General features: G+C 41.9%; 1 protein-coding gene and 1 long non-coding RNA gene across 2 annotated transcripts; one reads left to right on the top strand and one right to left on the bottom strand.

Moving 5' to 3' along the window:
• Window positions 1–4464: 4464 nt before the first annotated feature.
• On the bottom strand, window positions 4465–12705 carry VIM (vimentin). Its single transcript, XM_003410563.3, has 9 exons — window positions 12022–12705; window positions 11327–11387; window positions 8798–8893; window positions 8551–8712; window positions 7790–7915; window positions 7215–7435; window positions 6352–6395; window positions 5830–5915; window positions 4465–4825 (listed from the first exon to the last, which is right to left on the bottom strand). Exons 1-9 carry the CDS (start codon window positions 12582–12584, stop codon window positions 4784–4786), a joined length of 1401 nt encoding a protein of 466 aa, XP_003410611.1. The 5' UTR covers window positions 12585–12705; the 3' UTR covers window positions 4465–4783.
• Window positions 12706–12771: 66 nt separating this feature from the next.
• LOC104845959 (uncharacterized) lies at window positions 12772–19115 on the top strand. The gene is made up of 2 exons (XR_010321958.1): window positions 12772–14290; window positions 19014–19115. It is a non-coding gene; the product is annotated as an uncharacterized LOC104845959 (long non-coding RNA).
• Window positions 19116–21454: the final 2339 nt, after the last annotated feature.

The raw sequence follows: 21454 nt of genomic DNA, 5'->3' as shown, positions 1-21454 counted from the left end.
TCTCTAGAATAGACCACGTATTAGGTCATAAAGTAACCTTTAACAGAACCCAAAACATTGAAATATTACAAAGCATCTTCTCTGACCGTAAACCCATAAAAGTAGAAATCAATAACAGAAAAAGCAGGGAAAAGAAATCAAACACATGGAAACAGAACAACACCTTGCTCAAAAATGACTGGGTTATAGGAGAAATTAAGGATGGAATAAAGAAATTCATAGAATCAAATGAGAATGAAAACGCTTCCTATCAGAACCTTTGGGACAAAGCGAAAGCAGTCCTCAAAGGTCAATTTATATCAATAAAGGCACACACCCAATAAGAAGAAAGGGCCAAAATCAAAGAATTATCCCTACAACTTGAACAAATAGAAAGAGAGCAACAGAAGAAACCCTCAGGCACCAGAAGAAAGCAAATAATAAATATTAGAGCAGAACTAAATGAAATAGAGAATAGAAAAACAATTGAAAGAATTAACAACACCAAGCTGGTTCTTTAAAAACATTAACAAAATCAATAAACCATTGGCCAGACTGACAAAAGAAAAACAGGAGGGGAAGCAAATAACCCAAATAAGAAATGAGATGGGTGATATCACAACAGGCCCAACTGAAATTCAAAGAATCCTATCAGATGACTAAAAGAATTGCACTCTAACGAATTTGAAAACCTAGAGGAAATGGAAAAATTTCTAGTAACACACTTCCTACCTAAACTAAAGCAAACAGAGGTAGAACAACTAAATGAACCCATAACAAGAGATTGAAAAGGTAATTTTGAAAACTCCCAACAACAAAAAAGCCCTGGCCCAGACGGCGTCACTGCAGAGCTCTCCCAAACTTTCAGAGAAGAGTTAACACCACTTCTACTAAAGGTATTTCAGAGCATAGAAAAGGATGGAATACTCCCAAACTCATTCTATGAAGTCAGCATATCCCTGATAGCAAAACCAGGTAAAGACAGCACAAAAAAAGAAAATTCCATACCTGTATACCTCATGAACTTAGATGCAAAAATCCTCAACAAAATTCTAGCCAAGAGAATTCAACAACATATCAAAAAAATAATTCACCATGACCAAGTGGGATTCATACTAGGTATGCAGGGATAGTTCAACATTAGAAAAACAATCAATGCAATCCACCATATAAATAAAACAAAAGAGAACAACCACATAATCTTATCAATAGATGCAGAAAGAGCATTTGACAAAGTCCAACACCCATTCACGATAAAAACTCTCAGCAAAACAGGAATAGAAGGAAAATTGCTCAACATAATAAAGAGCATTTGTAGAAAGCCAACAGCCAACATCATCCTAAATGGAGAAAGTGTGAAAGCATTCCCCTTGAGAATGGGAACCAGACTAGGATGCCCTTTATCACCACTTTTATTTAACATTGTGCTGGAGGTCCTAGCCAGAGCAATTAGGCTAGACAAAGAAATAAAGGGCATCCAGATTGGCAAAGAAGAAGTAAAGGTATCTCTATTTGCAGGTGACATGATCTTATACACAGAAAACCCTAAAGAATCCTCAAGGAAGCTACTGAAACAAATAGAAGAGTTCAGCAGAGTATCAGGATACAAGGGAAACATATAAAAATCAGCTGGATTCCTGTACACCAACAAAGAGAAAGTTGAAGAGGAAATCACCAAATCAATACAATTTACAGTAGCCCCCAAGAAGATAAAATACTCAGGAGTAAATCTTACCAGAGATGTAAAAGACTTATACAAAGAAAACTACAAAACACTTCTGCAAGAAACCAAAAGAGACCTACATAAGTGGAAAAACACCTTGCTTATGAATAGGAAGAGTCAACATTGTATAAATGTCAATTCTACCCCAAGCGATCTATAGATACAATGTAATCCCGATCCAAATACCAATGACATTTTTTAATGAGACAGAGAAACAAATCACCAACTTCATGTGGAAGGGAAAGAGGCCTCGGATAAAAGAAGAACAAAGTGGGAGGCCTCACACTATCTGATTTTAGAACCTATTATACCACCACAGTAGTCAAAACAGCCTGGTACTGTACAACAACAGATACAGAGACCAACGGCACAGAATTGAGAATCCAGACGTAAAACCATCCAGATATGAACAACTGACATTTGACAAAGGCCCAAAGTCTGTTAACTGAGGAAGAGACAGTCTCTTTAAGAAATGGTGCGGGCTTAACTGGATATCCATCTGCAAAAAAATGAAACAAGAGCCATACCTCACATCATGCACAAAATTAACTCTAAATGTATCAGGCTCCTAAATATAAAATCTAAAATGATAAAGATCATGGAAGAAAAAATAGGGACAATGGTAGGAGCCCTAATACATGGCATAAACCATTACCAAATATTACTAACAATGCACAAACACCAGAAGAGAAACTAGATCACTGGGAGCTCCTAAAAATCAAACACCTGTGTTCATCCAAAGACTTCACCAAAAGAATAAAAAGATTACCTACAGGCTGGGAAAGAGTTTTTGGCTACGACGATTCAGATCAGCATCTGATCTCTGAAATTTACGTGATACTGCAAAAACTCAACAACAGAAAACCCAATTAAAAAATGGGCAAAGGATATGAACACGCACTTCACTGAAGAAGACATTCAGGCAGCTAACAGATACATGAGGAAATACGATCATTAGCCATTAGAGAAATGCAAATCAAAACTGAGATACCTTCTCACCCTAACAGGGCTGGCATTAATCCAAAAAACACAAAATAATAAATGTTGGAGAGGTTGTGGAGAGACTGGAACACTTATACACTGCGGCAGGAATATAAAATTGTACAAACCAAAACCAAACCCACTGCTGTCGAGTCGATTCCTACTCATAGCAACCCTATAGAACAGTGTAGAACTGCTCCATAGAGTTTCCAAGGAGCCCCTGGCAGATTCGAACTGCTGACCTCTTGGTTAGCAGCCGTAGCACTTAACCACTATGCCACTTTGGAAGTCGATTTGGTTCTTCCTTAAAAAGCTAGAAATAGAACTACCATATGATCCAGTAATTCCACTCCTTAGAATTAAGAGTCTTCACATGAACAGATATATATATGCACACCCATGTTCATTGCAGCAGTGTTTACAACAGCAAAAAGATAGAAGCAGCCAAGGTGCCCATCAATGAATGAATGGATAAATTATGATACATTCATATGATGGAATACTACGCAACAATGAAGAACGATGATGAATCCATGAAACGTCTCATAACATGGAGGAATCTGGAAGGCATTATACTGAGTGAAATTAGTCAGTTACAAAAGGACAAACATTGTACGAGACCATTATTATAAGAACTCAAGAAAAAGTTTAAACACAGAAGAAAATATTCTTTGACGGTTATGAGGGTGAGAAGGGAGGGAGAGGTATTCGCCAATTAGTACACAAGAACTATTTTAGGTGAAGGGAAAGGCAACACAATACAGGAGAGGTCAGCACAACTGGACTAAACCAAAAGCAGTTTCCCGAATACAACTGAATGCTTTGAAGGCCAGGGTAGCAGAGATGGGAGTTTCAGGACCATGGTTTCAGGGGATTTCTAGGTCAATTGGCATAAGAAAACGTTCTGCATCCCCCTTTGGTGAGTGGCATCTAGGGTCTTAAATGCTAACGAGCAGCCATCTTACATGCATCAATTGGTCTCAACCCACCTGGAGTAATGGAAAATGAAGAACACCAAGGACATAAGGTAAAGATGAGCCCAGGAGACAGAAAGGGCCACATAAACCACAGACTACATCAGCCTGAGACCGGAAGAACTAGATAGTGCCCAGCTACCACCAATGACTGCCCTGACAGGGAACGTAACAGAGAAAACCTGAGGGAGCAGAAGAGTGGGATGCAGACCTCAAATTCTTGTACAAAGACCATACTTAATGGTCTGAGACTAGAGGGACCCCGGAGGTCATCGTCCCTGGACTTTTTGTTAGTCCAAGACTGGAACCAGTCCTGAAGCCAACTCTTCAGACAGGGATTGGACTGGACTATAAAGACAGAAAATAATACTGGTGAGGAGTAAGCTCTTGGCTCAAGTAGACTCGTGAAGACTATGTGGGCAACTCCTGTCTGGAGGCAAGATAAGAAGGTAGAAGGGGACAGGAGCTGGTTGAACAGACACGGGGAATACAGGGTGGAGAGCAGAAGTGTGATGTTTCATTAGGGGGAGGGCAGCTAAGAGTACATAGCAAGGCATGTATAAGTTTTCATATGAGAGGCTGACTTGATTTGTAAACTTTCATTTAAAGCACAATAAATAAGAATAAAAGAAAGAAAAAAAAAATAACACACTGTCGTCGAGTTGATTCTGCTCACAGCAACCCTACAGAAATTCCGTGGGGCAGTTCTACTCCTGTCCTATAAGGTCACTATGAGTTGGAATCAACTCCATGGCAACGGGTTTGGTTTTGGTTTTTTAGTACTATGAAACAAATGACACAGCGAAAGAGTTTTTCCAAAGATTTATTGAAGCAGAAACAAGTTGGTCAGATACTTGCTGGAAAAAAGCAGTTTTAATGGTATTCAAAATACTTTTAAAAAAGTATTCTAGCACAAGACTTCTTCGTAAACTAGATTACGTTGTAAACTTTTTTTCTAACTCTTTTAGGAATGTTGGTTTTTAAGAACTAGAGCTTAGTCCTATTCCAAATCTATCTTGCGCTCCTGAAAAACTGCAGAAAGGCACTTGAAAGCTGTTTCTTTAAGATATGGATTTCGTTTTTATTCTTGCTGGTAATATATCGCTACACTGAGTGTGCGCAATTTTCACTCAAGGTCATCATGATGCTGAGAAGTTTCGTTGATAACCTGTTGAAACAATAAAACTCAAATCAAATATAACACTATATGCTGAAGATTAAATTATCCCATAAAGCCTGAAAAGAAATCCTACTAAATATATATCGTTTATTGTGAAAGTTGGAAGGTTATATTAGTTCTGTATGGCAAGGTTTACAGCTTGAAGGGACAGATACATGTGCAAGGTGCTCCTCACCTATAGGCAAACTAAGTATTCAACGGAATGTTACGACTCCTAAAAAAATACTTAAAAAAAACTCTGCTTCTGAATGATGTTTTAAAAATCAGATGCAACAGTTTAAAAGCAGTTAAGACATGAAAATGTGTAGCAACATGGGCTAAATTTATGGACAAGTAAAGATTCAATAAAGATTAAAAATAAATCTCAACCATTGCTTTACTACAGTAGAGCGGTAACAAAAAATCAATTGACATATAACCAATCCTTGTACTACAGAGAAGGGCATAGGAATGTTTAGGTGACTGTCAGAAGGGGAAAGCCATGTGTCCAGGATTAAGACATTCCTGACACTGAAGCAGTCTAATGAAGCTATTCTGGGATGTAACTTAAGGAACCTTTAATCCCATTGTAAACTAAGCACCACAGCAAAAGCCCTCATTCTGGACTTCAGGAAGACTGCCATCTCGGAGCCAAATAACTAGTTGGCTACATGCAGTGTCGCTGGGGGCGGCGAGGGGGAGCACCCATTGCTATCAAGTTGATTAAGGCTCATAGCAACCCTATAGGACAGAGTAGAACCGCCCCATAGGGTTTCCAAGGAGCAGCTTGGTGGGTTCGAACTGCCAGCCTTTTGGTTGGCAGCCAAGCTCTTAACCATTGCATCACCAGGGCCCCACTGCTGGAAGAAGAGGTGTGGTATTTTTTGAGCAGGCATGAGTGATACTGAAAGCTCCCAAATTAGCTAATTATATCTGAGATACAGAAATATTGATTTAAATGGATATTAATTCCCATCCAAGATTATTCCACTTTTTATTTAAAAGATACCAACCTGTCCATCTCTAGTTTCAACTGTCTTAATCAGGAGTGTCCTTTTTGAGTGGGTGTCAACCAGAGGGAGTGAATCCAGATTGGTTTCTACATAAAGAAACAGGACAAAAATGAGTAAAAATAAAATGTGAATAAAACAAGTAACTCTTTTATTCAAAGAATCATGATCTTTTGCAATTTTTAAAGTGCTTCTTTAAAGTGCTGCAAAATAATTCTAAAAATACTTCCAAAGAATTCTGAAGACTATGACTTATTTGAAAGTCAAGAGCCTGGTAGCATTAGGACGAGACACAGTGCTTCCGTGTGTGCACCATCAGGAAGAATTCAATGGAGTTTAAATTTCAGTTGAAACACAGAGTGTAAGACAGTGCCTGGGTTTGGAAATTAGAGGTTTAAAAAAATCTAGAGAGTTTTAATAGAATTTGTCCTTGTGTTTTTCAGATATCATACAGAACAAGTCTTTCTCATAAACGAAATGCCGACAAGCTGCTGTAATTTTTCATAAGGGAAAATACATGCTTACCCCGCAGATTCAGGGAAGAAAAGTTTGGAAGAGGCAGAGAAATCCTACAAAAGATGAAGGAAAACAGTAAAATTTTTGAAAATAACTTGAACCAGGACAAATGTTTGTGTTGTTTGTTTTAATCAAATAAGAAAATTTACTTGAGTAATTGTTAAGTTAGAGATTTGCATTTACTCATTGACTGGACTCATTAGCATTTAAAAGATTTGACTCCAAGCATTTTCTCCTCAGGGGTATGTACTGCAAGAGGGTGGGCTTTGACAGGCAGCTCTGGGTTCAGATCCCAGCTCCACTACTGATTGACTCTGACTAGAGCAAATTACTTGCTCTAAGTAACTACTTAGAAAGAGTGGACACTGTCTTGTTGTCGTTAGTTGCCATGGAGTCGGTTCCAACTCACAGCAACCCTATCTACATACAGCAGAACAAAACGCTGCCCGGTCCTGCACCACCCTTCACAACGGTTGCTGTTTGAACCCAATGTTGCAGGAAAGTATCTACTTTGCATAAATATTCTAAGGATTAAATGAGACAATGCATGTTATCTGTGAATTAATACCTACCATCTGCTAGGTATTATAGAGGGTAACACAATACCTAGCAAATGGTACGTATTAATTCACACATAACCAAAACCAGTTGTCACTGATTTGATTCCAACTCATGGCAACCTCATATGTGTCAGAGTAGAACTGTGCTCCACAGGGTTTTCAGTGGCTGGTTTTTCAGAAGTAGACTCCCAGGCCTTTTTTCTAAGGCACCTATGGATGGGCTTGAACCTCTAACCTTTCAGTTAGCAGCCAAGCACATTAACTGTTTGGTAACAGCCAGGGACTCCAGATGTGCAAACTGGTATTTTATACCTGCTCTCCTCGCCTTCCAGCAGCTTCCTGTAGGTGGCAATCTCAATGTCAAGGGCCATCTTAACATTCAGCAGGTCTTGATATTCACGAAGGTGACGAGCCATCTCTTCCTTCATGTTCTGAATCTCATCCTGCAGACGGCCAATAGTGTCTTGGTAGTTAGCAGCTTCAACAGCAAAGTTCTCCTCCATTTCACGCATCTGGCGCTCCAGAGATTCATTCTGCAAGAAGCGAGAAAGGCTTCCAATGTTATCCCAGGGAAAACCCGGCTATTCCCAGAATTCTTTACAGTCCATTTGTATAATTTTCAATAGGGGCAAGTGATAAGTACTCTACTTCTGGGTAGAGCATACAGGTACCTAGTCCTTTCCTTTTACAAGCAATAAAATATTTCAGCTAAAACCTGTGGATTTCAATCTACAGCTTTTTGAATCTATCCTGATGACTCATCTTCTTTGGATGAAAACATAAAATTTTCTTCACTTGAAGCTTTGTTCAGATATTACCATTGGCTTTGTCAATTGAGTGGGTCCAAGTTGGTTAATTTTTCTCTGGTACTGCAGTGTAGTACTTACAGTTCCTTTAAGAGCATCCACTTCGCAGGTGAGGGACTGGACCTGTCTCCGGTACTCGTTAGCCTCCTGCTTCGCCTGGCGCAGGGCATCATTGTTCCGGTTCGCAGCCTCAGAAAGATCAGCAAACTGTCAGGAAGAAATGAGAACGTAGAATGAAGTTCAGGATACGTGACCAAGAGTCAAATATTTTGAGTCTCAGGAAAATAAACCGTAATTCTGATTTTTTATGTCTGAATACTTGGAGTTCTATCATTTGTGACCTAGTGGATGTTAAATGACTTGTACAGAAATTCTCAAAGATTCTTTTGGAAGCGTCCAACTTTCCTGGAAAAATCAGAAAGCTTAAGACGATAAATAAACAAATAAGGCATGATACAAACCAAAGTTTATACTTTAAGTACAAATCGCAATGTCTTACAGAATCTGTCTAAATTTCTGTTTTAAAATGTCAGTGGAATGCTGACATTGAAATTCTGAAGCAGGATCTATCATCACATTGCCCCATCAGAAAAGGGTGGAGGCCGAGGGTATGTGTTGGGGTTGACTTTGAAGAAAGGTGAAAGAAGTTTAGTGGAAAGGTAGTTTGCTATTCTGAACGAGGCAGTATGGGAGGGGAGGCTATAGCAACAAGGCAAAATCTGACCAAGAAGTTAGTCAGCTTTTTGACTGGAGCTAAATGATATTTAGGAATCTAAGACAGGTACGGTATTTTTGGAACAAAAGCCTTTCTTTGGTTCTAGCCATACTGACTTGCTTCATACCTTAGACTTGTACCATTCTTCAGCCTCCTGAAGATTTTTGGCAGCCACACTTTCATACTGCTGACGCACGTCACGCAGGGCGGCCGTGAGGTCAGGCTTAGAGACGTCCACATCAATTTGGACGTGCTGTTCTTGAATCTGGGCCTGCAGCTCCTGGATTTCCTGAAGAAAGAACAGACGCAGGTCAGCCTTGCCAAGGATGGGAGCAGCTTCACCTGCATTCATCACTAAAAGTTATTCCACTTACCTCATCGTGCAGTTTCTTCAAAAAGGCAATCTCTTCTTGCAAGGATTCCACTTTACGTTCAAGGTCAAGACGCGCCAAAGAAGCATTGTCGACATCCTATTTTAAAAAGGGTAAAGATAGGATATAGAGAAAGCTAAAGTCTATAGCTTACATCACATATCCATTCATTTTTAATTAGTCATATTTACCTAGGTCATTCCCTATAGAAATGGTTTTGATAAATTCTATGACCCTTGCATGAGTTTGTAAATGCTCTAGTGTTATACTATGCTTTCTTCTCTGTTAATAAATTTGTATTGTGACCTGGTCTGTTGTACTCAAGGTTGGCTAATAGACAATTTCAAAATAAATACATGTCATCAGGGTAAACTGCGCTCAATTATCCGGGAATTTAGATTTTACCAGTAATACTTTAAATTTTTGCTAATTAAAAAAATCGAGGCAACAACATTTTTTAAGATATGTGTCTGTGTTTAACGTCATAGAATAGCACGACAGGAGTTGCCAGGTGACAAACCCTCATGCATATGTGAATACATGTGGAACAGGAACTCCTGCTTCTTAAATTTCAGTGTATACCTAAGCTGTCTTTTTTTCTACTCAAATCTTCTGAAAATTATCCTTTGGAACCATCTATTCATTTGGCTCCACGTTACAAAGCTGGATATATATCAAGTAGCAATCTCATAGCGAAGTTCAGGGTACGCACCTGCAAAGATACAGCTCAAGCAAGTAAGGAAAATGCCTGGAACTCTGAACTGTATTCGCTTTGCTTTCTCTGGTGGATTTTTGTCCTGAAACTCCCTTGACTCATCCTATAACGGTGTGCCCATCCTCTTTACTCGCCCCGGTCAAGTCAGTTACTCAGCTTTTTTCAGAATGACTGGTGAAAACACTTGTATATAATGAAACCATGTGAAGAATTCTTGCTGATCTTGCTCTCCTCGGTCTCCAATGTTTGCAAACCGCTACATTCTAAATCAAAGTGCACACTCTTGAAACTAAGATTTTATTTCTCCCAAGGGATTCCATGAGGATTTTATATACCTTAACTTGTAGGCAGTTATATTTGGAATACAACTTATAGCCTTATTGTCTTAAAATACTGAGACACTTGTATCACTTTCATGGAAAAGTGAATGAAGAATGGGTGACAGCAAAAAGATCCAACTTGGAAACAATTTCATTTTAGCTTGCTGTTAATCTCGAAAACAGATATAAACGATATTTTACTAACCTCTACAAAATGCTCTATGTGACACTCCACTGAAGAGAATGTGAGAAATTTTACTTATTCCCTAAAGAGGGGAACTTTTATATTAATATTACTTTATATTAACTCAGTACTCTGCAGACATTACAGGTATGGTCATAAATGCTCAATGACTACAATGAATACCACACATTGCTGTGCACTGAAATTAATTTGGCAAATGTATTTCAGTTTCAAAATATCATCCTAGGCTATTGATCTTAGAGTGCTTGTACAGCCAATTCCAGTAAGTGTTCAGGAGAATAAACTGTGCTGGGAAATCGTCTTGGTTTTAATTTTAAGTTAAAATTCCTTCCACTATAACATTGGAGAAAAAAAAATCCTTTACTTAAAATTGTATTCATCAGCCTTAGGTTTCTTCTTTATTTTTGTGGGCAGTGCTAGAGAATATAAGAAGCCAATAACGGCCTTTCAAAATCTGATGTATGACTGTAGCTTTAAAAACTTTTCACATCACATACTTCACAAGCTGGGCCAGGTATTAGATAACGGAGATCACGATGTTAGCAAATACTTGTGTCCAATTAGAACTGCGCTTACATCATTACATATTCAATAAGAATGTAGCCTGTTGCAAAGCTTCTCTGGGAACACAAAGACTCCTATTATTTCCGTCCAAAGCCACCACATTTGCAGAATGTCTGTATCTACATTCCATAGTGAATCCCATAGAAACCATTAATAGCCTTCAGCCAAGAGGACAGATGGCTTCTTTTCACCCTTATTAGATCACAAAATAGTTGTGCATAGCGATACTTCCACCTAACTTTACCGCCACAATAGAACTGGCAAAGAAAGGAAACTTGTTGGCTTCATGCCAGTCAAACTAAGTTTCTCATCTTCCGACACCTTTTACTTTTTAAACTACAGGGCATAAATTGCGCTTTTTGTGGCCTTGTAAAAGTTGGCCAACTTTAGCAAGCCACAATCTAAATCAAACTGTAACTGTTCAAAATCACAATGTCAGTGCGTTCCAAAAAAAAAAAGAAAGAAAGAAATGTCTTTATTTCCTTGAAAAAAATCTTGAAACAAAGTAAAAAGTTAAAGACTTTATTTATGTCCTAAAGAAAGGGTAAAGCCCTCAAAGGTTTTTAGCTGGAAAAGCTCCAATTTGTGGTCTTTCTACCACTAGGGGGCTGTATGCACAGACGTGAACTTCTGCACTCTTTGGACTTAAGTTCTAAGTAACTTTTAGAATCGCCAGTGGGTTGGTTGGGTGGTTCCGCTGCCGACGAAGGGGAAGGAAGTCTACAAACCTGTCTGAAAGATTGCAGGGTGCTCTCGGCTTCCTCTCTCTGCAGCATCTCCTCCTGCAACCTGAAACAGTTGCATATTAACCAAGGGGAACTGGGAAACCGCCAGGGGAGGGCGGCCGCACCCAACCACCACGTCGCTGCGCCACGAGGCAACAGCCGCCTCTGCCGGCAGCCAGCGACTGCAGCCCTTGTAGAACTGCAGCCCTCGGCAAGTTTTAGCGGGACCTTGGCCGCAGCATGAAAAAGCAATCACAGTCGCCACTAGGACCTGCAAAGCAAACGCCACCACTCCCGCCCCAGAGGAGACGGCCATCCTTTGTCTCGCGTTCTCCACAGCTATCCTCTCCTCCCTCCTTCCGGCCCCATTACTGGCAGCCCGCCAGGAGGGGCCAAAAACTTTCTTAAAAGTTTGGACGAACCACTCTCATCTTTATCAAGTGCCTTTAATTTCAAAGTGGGTTTTTTTTTTTTTTTTAGTTTTATGAAATCCGTTGCCTGAAACGGAGCGTTCTTGGGCAATGAGTGCGTGCAAAGGGGAAATGCTAGCTGCAAGGTCTGAGTTTAGGAATCCCGCGCCGCCACCGCCCCAAGGGCGTGGCAGCCCCTCGGAGGGCGTCGTTCCCCTCCCCCTTCTTCCCGCGGCCCTGCCGGACGTCGTCCCCCAACCCCCGTAAGTGGCCCGGGCTCCTCCTTACTTCTCCCGGAGACGCGTGATGTCCTCGGCCAGGTTGTCGCGCTCCACCTCCACGCGGGCCTTGTCGTTGGTGAGCTGATCCACCTGCCGACGCAGCTCCCGCATCTCCTCCTCGTACAGGTCTCCCAGGCGCGACTTACCCTGGCCTTTGAGCTGCTCGAGCTCGGCTAGCAGGATCTTGTTCTGCTGCTCCAGGAAACGCACCTTGTCGATGTAGTTGGCGAATCGGTCATTGAGCTCCTGCAGCTCCACCTTCTCGTTGGTACGGGTGTTCTTGAACTCAGTGTTGATGGCGTCGGCCAGCGAGAAGTCCACCGAGTCCTGCAGCAGTCGCACGCCGGGCACGCTGCTCCGCAGGCGCACAGCCGAGGAGCGCGTGGCGAACACGCCGCCCGGGGACGAGGTATAGAGGCTGCGACTGGTGCTGGGCCGCAGCGCGCTGCCCAGGCTGTAGGTGCGGGTGGACGTGGTCACGAAGCTCCGGTTGGAGCTGGGCCGGCTTGCGGTGCCGGGGCCGCCGAACATCCGGCGGTAGGAGGATGAGGACATGGACCTGGTGGACATGGCTGCGGAGGGTGGCGGTGGGCTGGGCGGCTGCAGCTGTGCGGACTGGCTCCGGGAGGAGAGGCGAGCAAGGGCGCGGTGGGTGTGCGGTGGGAGCACTCCTGCGTCTCTGGCGCGGGGACCCGGGAGCGAGAGTGGCAGAGGACGGGACCCTGCCAAGGGCGCTGTTTTTATAACCCGGCTAGGAAAGAGGGTCCCCTCCCACTGCCATCCAAGCCGCGAAGCGCGCCAGCCAATGGGGACCTGGCGAGAAGAGGGGGGAGTGGGCGGGGGTTTGGGGCGGGGGCGCCCTCAAGCCTTTCTCCTCCCGGCTCCTGGCAGCACCGGACTGGGCACGGTCCCGTTACTTGCTAAGTTTGGCTAGGACTTTGGGGGCTTTCCTCGTAATTGCCGGAGGTCTGCTCACCCCTGGGTGCCGAAAAAGGCGGGGGTCGCGCGGTGGTTGGGGAAGGCGCCCCGGGCTGGATAAGAAGGGTCCTGGGGACCACGCCAAAGGAACGTGGGAGGAGGCGCACTGGTGGGAGGGGTGCGCGGCGGGCGCTGGGACACAGGGCTGCGCAGACTGGGAGCCGGTGGGGGGAGAGACCCTCGGCTAAAGGAGCAGGAAGAGGGGGAGTAAAGGATCGAGCATATCCAGAGGCGGCGAGAAAGAAACAAAGAGCGCCTGAAATTGGAGCGTGGGGTGGGGTCGCGCGCAGCGGAGAACGCAGGACTTGGACCTGTGGAGCCTCGCGCGCTGCCCGCTTCGAAAGGGGGGACAATTAGGACCCTCGTCTTTTTTCTTCGTCTTGTCTTGAGGGTACTGTGCAGGGACTTAACGGACTCCGTCCGGCTTCGGACGGCCGGGGCTGAGGCGGTGGCCGAGAGAAGCCCAGGGAAGAGGGGCGGGGTCTGTGAGTCACTGAGGGTGACTCACTGCGCCCTGCTGGCCGGTAGAGGTTTAGGGGGCCTAGCAGTTCGAGGGAAACCGTTAGACGAGGTTGACTTAAGTCTCCGCGGGCCCCACGCTCAGTGTTTTGTTCTAAATCTTACCCCACTTAGAGCTCGGCGGTCGCTTTGATGTGTACGGTCCAGCCGTGGGGGAGCCAAGAGCACCCTTTATTTTTAAGAAGTCGCCAAATCGTGATTTTGTTCCAATGTGCGCACTTTTTAGAAGGAACTTTCCGCAGACCTTGGAGAGTCGCCAACTGCGGGTCTCCGGGCAGTTGGTGATAGCTTTACTTAAAAAGTTCCCTCCCACCCTTCACTCCAGCCTCCTCTCGCTCTTCCCCCTCCCCCTATGAAACCACACCCGACTTTTAAAATGATCTGCAGGTTCTGGGTAAAAGAGGAAATTCGGCGTACATAGTTTCAGAATCAAATTGAGAGATCACTGCTTTTTTCTGCTGTAGTAGAAGTCATTAACGGTATAATCTGAGCCAATTACAGAAGTAATTAGGTGTTGCTTTAAACCCCCAATTTGATTAATGAGATCAAATGAAAGGCAGTCATGTAACTCAAATGACAGAATGTTTGAGGAAAATAGATTTATGTGTTAATTTTAGGACAGAGCTGCGCAGTGCAGAATTCTGAGGACTTGTCCGAGAAATGTCACCAATTCTTGTGGTCTGTTGTCAAGAAGAGGATTTGTGCCTTTGGTCTTGGAGTGAGAGAGATAAAGCTGTGGTCCATGACATGGAGAGATTCCATCACCTTAAGCTTTCTAGGTAAATAACTCAACTCAAGGGGCTATTGTTTCAATATTAGTGAAACACAGAATAGTTACCACCCAAAGGAGATAAAGGGAGGAAAGGGGAACCAGTCTTCTTGTGATTAAGTAGCAATTTAAAAAATCGACATTTTCTTGAGTACTTATGATACTTAGGGAGTACTGAAAAGATTAATTTCAGAACCACTGTAAAAATAGAAACACCTTGGGGAAAAAAGGAAAGTTTTCTCTCTTTGTGTGGGGGGGGGGGGAGTACTGAAGGTTACCTGGCATTTAAGAAGAATGGTTTGGAGCCAAATGAAGGGGTTTATTCTATGCTTCTTCTAGGCAATATTTTGTTTACCTCATTTCAGTTAGCTCTGGCAAATGGCAGTGCCAAGGTCCAGCCGAGGACCCTTTCCTGCACAGCACTCCTACTGTGGCTTTCTTTTATTCCCTCATTCGCTGGGAGGCTGGGGTCACTCCCAAAGAGCATTCCTGGGACTCCATGCCTGGCAGAGGAGCCTGTGCTTCACGTTCCCATCTTGCTCTCTGAGAGCCCTTTATTCAAGCCTCTGCTCAGCAAATGTCGCCATTGTGAGGTTGCCTGGAACCCTTAGGATGAGAAAAGCAATCTCTCTATGGTGGAGGGGGGAGAAAGGGTGGGCCTTACTCCTACATAAAATGCTGATCCCGGGGCAATGTGGTGGCTGGCGCTGTCAAGGGATGCTTGCTGACTGACTCACTACAGAAAATGAGGGCAAAGCTCTCGTGTGGTGTGGCAGTGTGCCCTGTCTGTGCCCACAACTCGTTCCTCAGGGCTGTGGTGACTGCCTCTGGGATGGGCCCTGGTGTTCCTGGTAATCTGAGGGGTGTCCCTTCTCCTTCCACTGCTGTCCCCATTCTGTATTCTCAGGGCTGTGCTAGGCTACTCTCTTGCCACAGCTGGTGTGCTCACTTGCCATATGTGTGTGTGTGTATGTATATTATGTGTGTGTATATACGTATGTGTATATTATTATGAGGACCAGTTGTGGTTCAGTGATTAAACACTCACCTTTCCTGTAGGAGACATGGGTTCATTTCCTGGCCAATGTAACTCATGCACGACCACCACCTACCTGCCACTGGAGGTTTTGAATGTTGCTGTGACGCTGAACAGGTTTCGGTGGTGCTTCCAGACTAAGACAGACTTGGAAAAAAAGCCTGGTGATCTACTTCTGAAAAACTCAGCCAGTGAAAACCCTGGGGATCACAATGGTCTGATCACATTGGCATGAGTCACAATGAATCGGGGGCTGACTGGACAGCAGCTAACAACAACAAATATATATTATATATATATTTTCCATCTTATTAGAAATTTTTCATCATTTGCAGATGAACTATAGAGAGGTGAAGGTTGCAAAAACTTTTTTACTCATTCATGTAGTACACGTGAAACTTTGGAAAGAATTAAATTCATTCTTAGACGAAATATACTGTGCCTAGCACAGTGCCTAAAACAATGAGTGATAGTCATCAATGAGGGAAATACATATCTGAACTAACATCCTCACGTATGGTAACTAATCCTCCTATATTCTACCTCTGTTTTTAGTTACCTTTTGGAAGTAAACAGTATGTAAGCATATTTTTCTCAGTTTTCATATTTATTTTTTGATGGCTATGAAAAGCTACCTCAGAAGTATTTTTAAAGGCTGTGCTATGAAGCTGCTTTATACATTGCATGATGCAAGTTGTGTATAAATGAGGCCCCAGTGGTACAGTGTGTAAGCCAGGCATAAACATTACCCAGTCTAAGTCTAAAGTACTAACAGTGATTTGGGGATTTGCAAGCTGTGGTGATGTCAGCTGAATTGGGTGATTTGCACTGACTGACCAGCCAGCCATGCGAAGAGGAGCTTAGTGTCCTGTGGAAGCTTTAGGGAATCTGGCTCACAGGCCGCCAGGCCACGAGGACAACTTCTAGCAGGATTGTCTGATGAAATGATAGAAGCGAGACGGTGGATGAAATGACATGGTGAAAAATTTGGCAAAACCTAAAAGGCATGGTGATAAAGATAGTAAGTATTATAATAAACCAAAAAACCTATTGCCATTGAGTGGATTCCAACTCATAGCGACCCTATAGGACAGAGTAGAATTGTTCCATAGGGCTTCCAAGGAATCAAACTGCTGACCTTTGGTCAGCAGCCTGAGTTCCCAACCACTACATCACCAGAGCTCCAAATAATATAATAGCTGCTTTAATTTTTGTGCCTACTGAATGACTGTCACTTTGTGCATATATATTTAGTTTAATGCTCTCTCAGCATCCTGCAAGATAGATTTGATCATCCATTTTACAGGTAAGTCTAAGACTCAGGTTAATAACTTACGGTCGTGTAATTAGTAAGGGGGCAAGAAAGGGGAGAAAGGGAACAAACATTTGAACTGAGGCCTTTTTGACTCTAAATGCCTGTATTTTCTCCTGTCCTTAAAGACTAAATTTTCCTTACTCTCAACCAATTCAATTCACAAATACTAATTAGGGGGCTACTGTGTTCCAGAATGATTAATACAGATTTTTCTGGGTAAGAGAAGATTCTTAGCAGAGTTTGGCAGACACTCAGAATATAATGTTTTGTGTCATGCAGATGATGTAGCAATGATCCATAACGGTTGGATAAGAAGGGGGTTTCATTTTCACCTGAGCTCGAAATCTGGACTTTCATCTGTGACTTAAACATTTTCACCTAGATTCCTTTCTACCTGTTCAGAAGTATTAGATCCAAAATTTAACTGAGCTCATCTCACACCCTAAAACCCACCAACCAGAGCAGCTTCCCCTCCCAACTTCCCTATCTATTAAGGGCAACTCAGCAAACCACCAAGATTAGAAACTTTCATCATCTTGCCACTTCCTTATACTATATTGGTCAGATCCAAAGAGTATCATGATATGATACATGTCCCATTGCTTCCTGTATCCACTGTTATGCTGCTGTCACTCACATCCAAGCCATTCCATATTTCATCCCTGCAGTAATGCAATTGGCTCCCCCTCCTCCAGGGTATCACTTCCCTCACCAGTGTGTATCTCTCAGAGCTGGCTCCCCTCCCCTTTTTTTTGAAAATGGCTTTCTCAAGATGCCCTAATGAACCAAAGTGCATCACTCAGTCCATCACTAGAATGTAAGCTCCGTTAGGGTAGGGATTTTTCTCTGTTTTGTCTACCATTCTATCTCCAGTGGTGGTAGAATGCCACTTTCTGTACTTCCCAATTCTTTTACAAGGCTAAGATCTTCCTGGTAGCCCTGAAAAGCTTCTTACTTATCTGAATATTCTATGAAGCATTGCAGGCAGAACAGAAAATTGAAACACTTACCTGTTGAATGGAATATGAGGGACGGCCTAAGAAAAACTTGGCACATTTGTCGAATGTATGAATTAATGATGAGTAGTTCATCAAAGGTGAGAAAGTAGGGAGGGCTAATATTTACTGCAGCTTATTAAATGGAGTCCCTGGGTGGTACAAATGATTAATGTGGTTGGTTGCTAACTGAAAGGTTGATTGTTCAAACCCACCCAGACATGCCTTGAAAGAAAGTCCTGGTGACCTTTCCAAAAGGTCAGAGCCGTGAGAACCCTATGGAGCACAGTTCTACTCTGTGCTTGGGTTGTTTTGAGTTGGAATCAACTCAATGGCATCTAGTGTGGTTTTTTGGTTTATTATGTTTAAGCATTCTCCTAGTCACTTTACATATGTTACTGCATTCAATTTTTACAAGGTATTATGATCCACAACGTTCATTCATTTACTTAATACGTATTTATTGAATATTTATCATGCACGAGGCACTCCTGCTGGACACTGAGCCTGGGGAACAAGACAGGCATAATCCATGCCTTCTTGGAACGTAGAATTTAGTTTGCACGTGAGTGTATGATACAGAGAGACGATACTCAAAGGAACAAACAAGTTGTAATAAAGACTATGAAGGAAACAGAAATTTTGCTGCAGAGGCTCATCAGAGGTTGAGGTTCATTGCGAAACTATGGCTTTTGATAACATCATTCTAAGTATACATACCCATCCTCGTTTTCTGTGGCTCCCCATCATGCACGATGTCAACGAAGCCCTAAGCTCCTCTCTGTTCTAGAAGCGTACCACATTGTTCCCACCTTCAGGGCATTCTTCAGATTCTGTTCAACAGATAGGTGTATTCATTTTCTGTTCTGCCTGCAGTGCTTCATAGGGTATACAGGTAAGTAAGAAACTTTTCAGGCCTACCAGGGAGCTCATAGCCTTTTTTAAAGGACTGGGAAGCACAAAAAGAGCTAAAAGACAAAGCAGAATGTGGGGAGTGAGTGCTGTGATGGAGAAATCAATGCATATTTCATTCATGCCCAAGGGTTAGATAAAGGAATGATCATATCCATTGAGGGAGATAAGAAGATGTATTTAGCAAAGGTGGTACTTGAGGAATGGGTATGATTTTCACAGCTTACGATGGTAGAGAGAAAGGATGTTCTAAGCTGATGAAACAGTATAAGCAAAAAGTGTATAGATGACGGAGCACTGGGAACATTTAGGGAATAGGAAGTATCCCATTTTGACTGGCTTATGGAGTAGTTGTTGGGGAGAAATGAAATGGAAAGCTGATATAGGGCCATGCGTTGGAGAGGTCTAAATGCCAGGGAGAGGATTTTATAATTAACATGGTGGGCAGTAGGAATTCACTGTGATTTTCCACTAGGAGAAAGACATGCTTGTAGCCATGTTTTAGGAAGATCGTTCTGGCATGTTGTGGAAGATGAATCAGGGATACTGAATTGAGGGCTGTTTGCAGCAGATCAGGTGAGTGGCAGTGGGAGCCTGACATTGGAGATAGAGTGATGATGAAGGGGGTTGATTTTTAGACTGTACAGTTAGGGGCAGGACAAGCTAGTCAAATTGAGCATTCCAGGTATAGATAGAAATATGATACTTAGGTGGAAAATCGATTTGAGATAAAAGATGATTAATTCAGATCCCCTTACCTGGAAATATCTTCCCTTCTCCAGTTATAGAAAATAAAGGGTCATGAAGAAGGTTAGATATAAGTGAAATCATGCACCATCACCTTCTACAGTACATCTAATTTCTTCACTTAAAGGAATAGCTAATGTTGATGGTCTTATATTGTTTCTTATAAATGTGTTAATGTGTTAGTCTGGTTTCTGTGTAACATCAAAGACTTCTTCAGTATCCTCTAAAAGTCTTAAAAAGTTCAGAGAAAAAGGAAACTTTAAGATACATTCCTAGAAATGTCTTCAGGTATTTTTTCAGGGGGAAAGAAAAACAGATTACAGTTCCCGGTGAGCTATATATAATTTACAACTTCATTGAGGTCCAATTAATAATCTATGACTAAGGAAAGAGAAGGTAGTAAGTACGTAGGAGGAAAAAAAAAGTTGTTAACTAACACCTGGTGGGAAACCCTAGTCCAAACAACCTCCACTTCATGTTAGACAAAGAAGTGAGGCTAGGTTTTCAGTATTGGCTCTTTAGATACAAAAAAACTAACCCAGTTATATAAAGCAGATCCCATTCTAAAGAGACCTAAGTAACATTGTCACCTTTTTGTTAGTACTGAGTCAGACTCCCACAAGAAAGCAAGCAGGGATTTCCCAGTGGCCTATAAGGTTGTTACCATTTTTTAGGCTAAAGAAGAAAGGTCATTGCTAGAGTGTTTATCAAGTGCACGGTATTCTGGGCATTTATTCTGCTTGTTTGGAGGAGGTCATCTAGTTCCCAAGTGCTGGGAGATTTTTTTTCCTGGGGGTATTTAGGTACTGGATCTCCTAATAATAACTTTGTTTAATAGCAGTGTTTTCTTATAAAGAGTGGTAGAAATTGCAATAAATAATTTCTGATTTGTGTTTGTATTAATATGCGAAGTTAGAAAGGGAATGTCAATTATGTATATAGCCAAATCTTTTCCTAGTATATTTGGGAAAAATAAAAGACCTTCATTCTAATCAAAACAGATTATTAAATCCACGAATTTGAAGATGCTTCAGCTTTGTTACATTGCGTTCATTTAGCCAGTGAAAATGATTTTCTTCAGGACCCTGGATATTAAGTTTGTTTCTGAATGTGTCTGATAAACTCACAGTTTGAAATATATCCCATCAAACTTTGGTGGAAAACAGAGTACTAGAAAAAAATAAACACATAATGCAAAGTAACACTAAATAAAGTTGTGTGGTAAAAGCAAGGAAATATAAAATGGCATAATGGTAAAACTATGCAAGGCAAGAGGATTACGAAAATCTATTAAAATCACAAGAAATAAGTAAAGACAGACCATTCTGAGTTAACCGTAGCAGAATAAAGGGATTGGCAGTTCTTTGTAATTCTACTAAGATTTCTAAAGCACTGAGTAAGATCTTGGATTTCTAATTAGTTAAATACTAGAAATAAGCCCTCTAACATGACTCACGGATATGTGGAATGACCAAAAAAAAAAAAAAATTATGGAACTGGAGCTCAATATACATTAAATGCATATTTCTTCATAACATAAGTTATAAAATATTTTTCTGATGAAATATAATTTATTCATATGTCATCTCAAAAACTTTAGGAGGTTAGATGTGAGAATTCAGTGCAGGATGTTTGCATGGCTAGATCTGGGTTGGTGTTTCTTTCTTTTTTTTTTGGTTTCTTGTATTTTTTTGCTAACTGGATTGGTTTGCACAGTCCTTGGTTAGTGAACTCTCAGCAATGATAACCAAGCACACTTTAATATCATTGCTAGAATTGGAATTTGGCCCAGATAGGAGAGCTAATGGCAATTGGAATGTCATGATGATAATTTACATCTATTGAGTGCCTGTTGTATGCCCAAGTACTTGACATGTGTTAACTTAATGCTTGCAACAGCTCTATTTGACATGTGAAGAAACTGAGGCATGGAAAAGCTAAGTAACTTACCCGTGCTCACTCAGCCAGGAAGTGGCAGATCTGAGATTTGAACCTAGACCTTCTGGCTCTAGGACCCACACTCTAAAACCTCATTGTACAATGGTACCTGACATGACGTGATGTTTTTGTACTACTATTGGTGCCATCCCCAAGTCTCTTTGGCATTCTTTTCATGGTGTCGGTCTATCACTTTGGACTAATTTTTTCCTGTTCTGATTTAGTAACAGG

This window comes from Loxodonta africana, chromosome 4, assembly GCF_030014295.1.
Source record: "Loxodonta africana isolate mLoxAfr1 chromosome 4, mLoxAfr1.hap2, whole genome shotgun sequence".
In the NCBI taxonomy this organism is placed as follows: Eukaryota; Metazoa; Chordata; class Mammalia; order Proboscidea; family Elephantidae; genus Loxodonta; species Loxodonta africana.
This window is presented reverse-complemented; position numbering and strand designations above follow the sequence as displayed.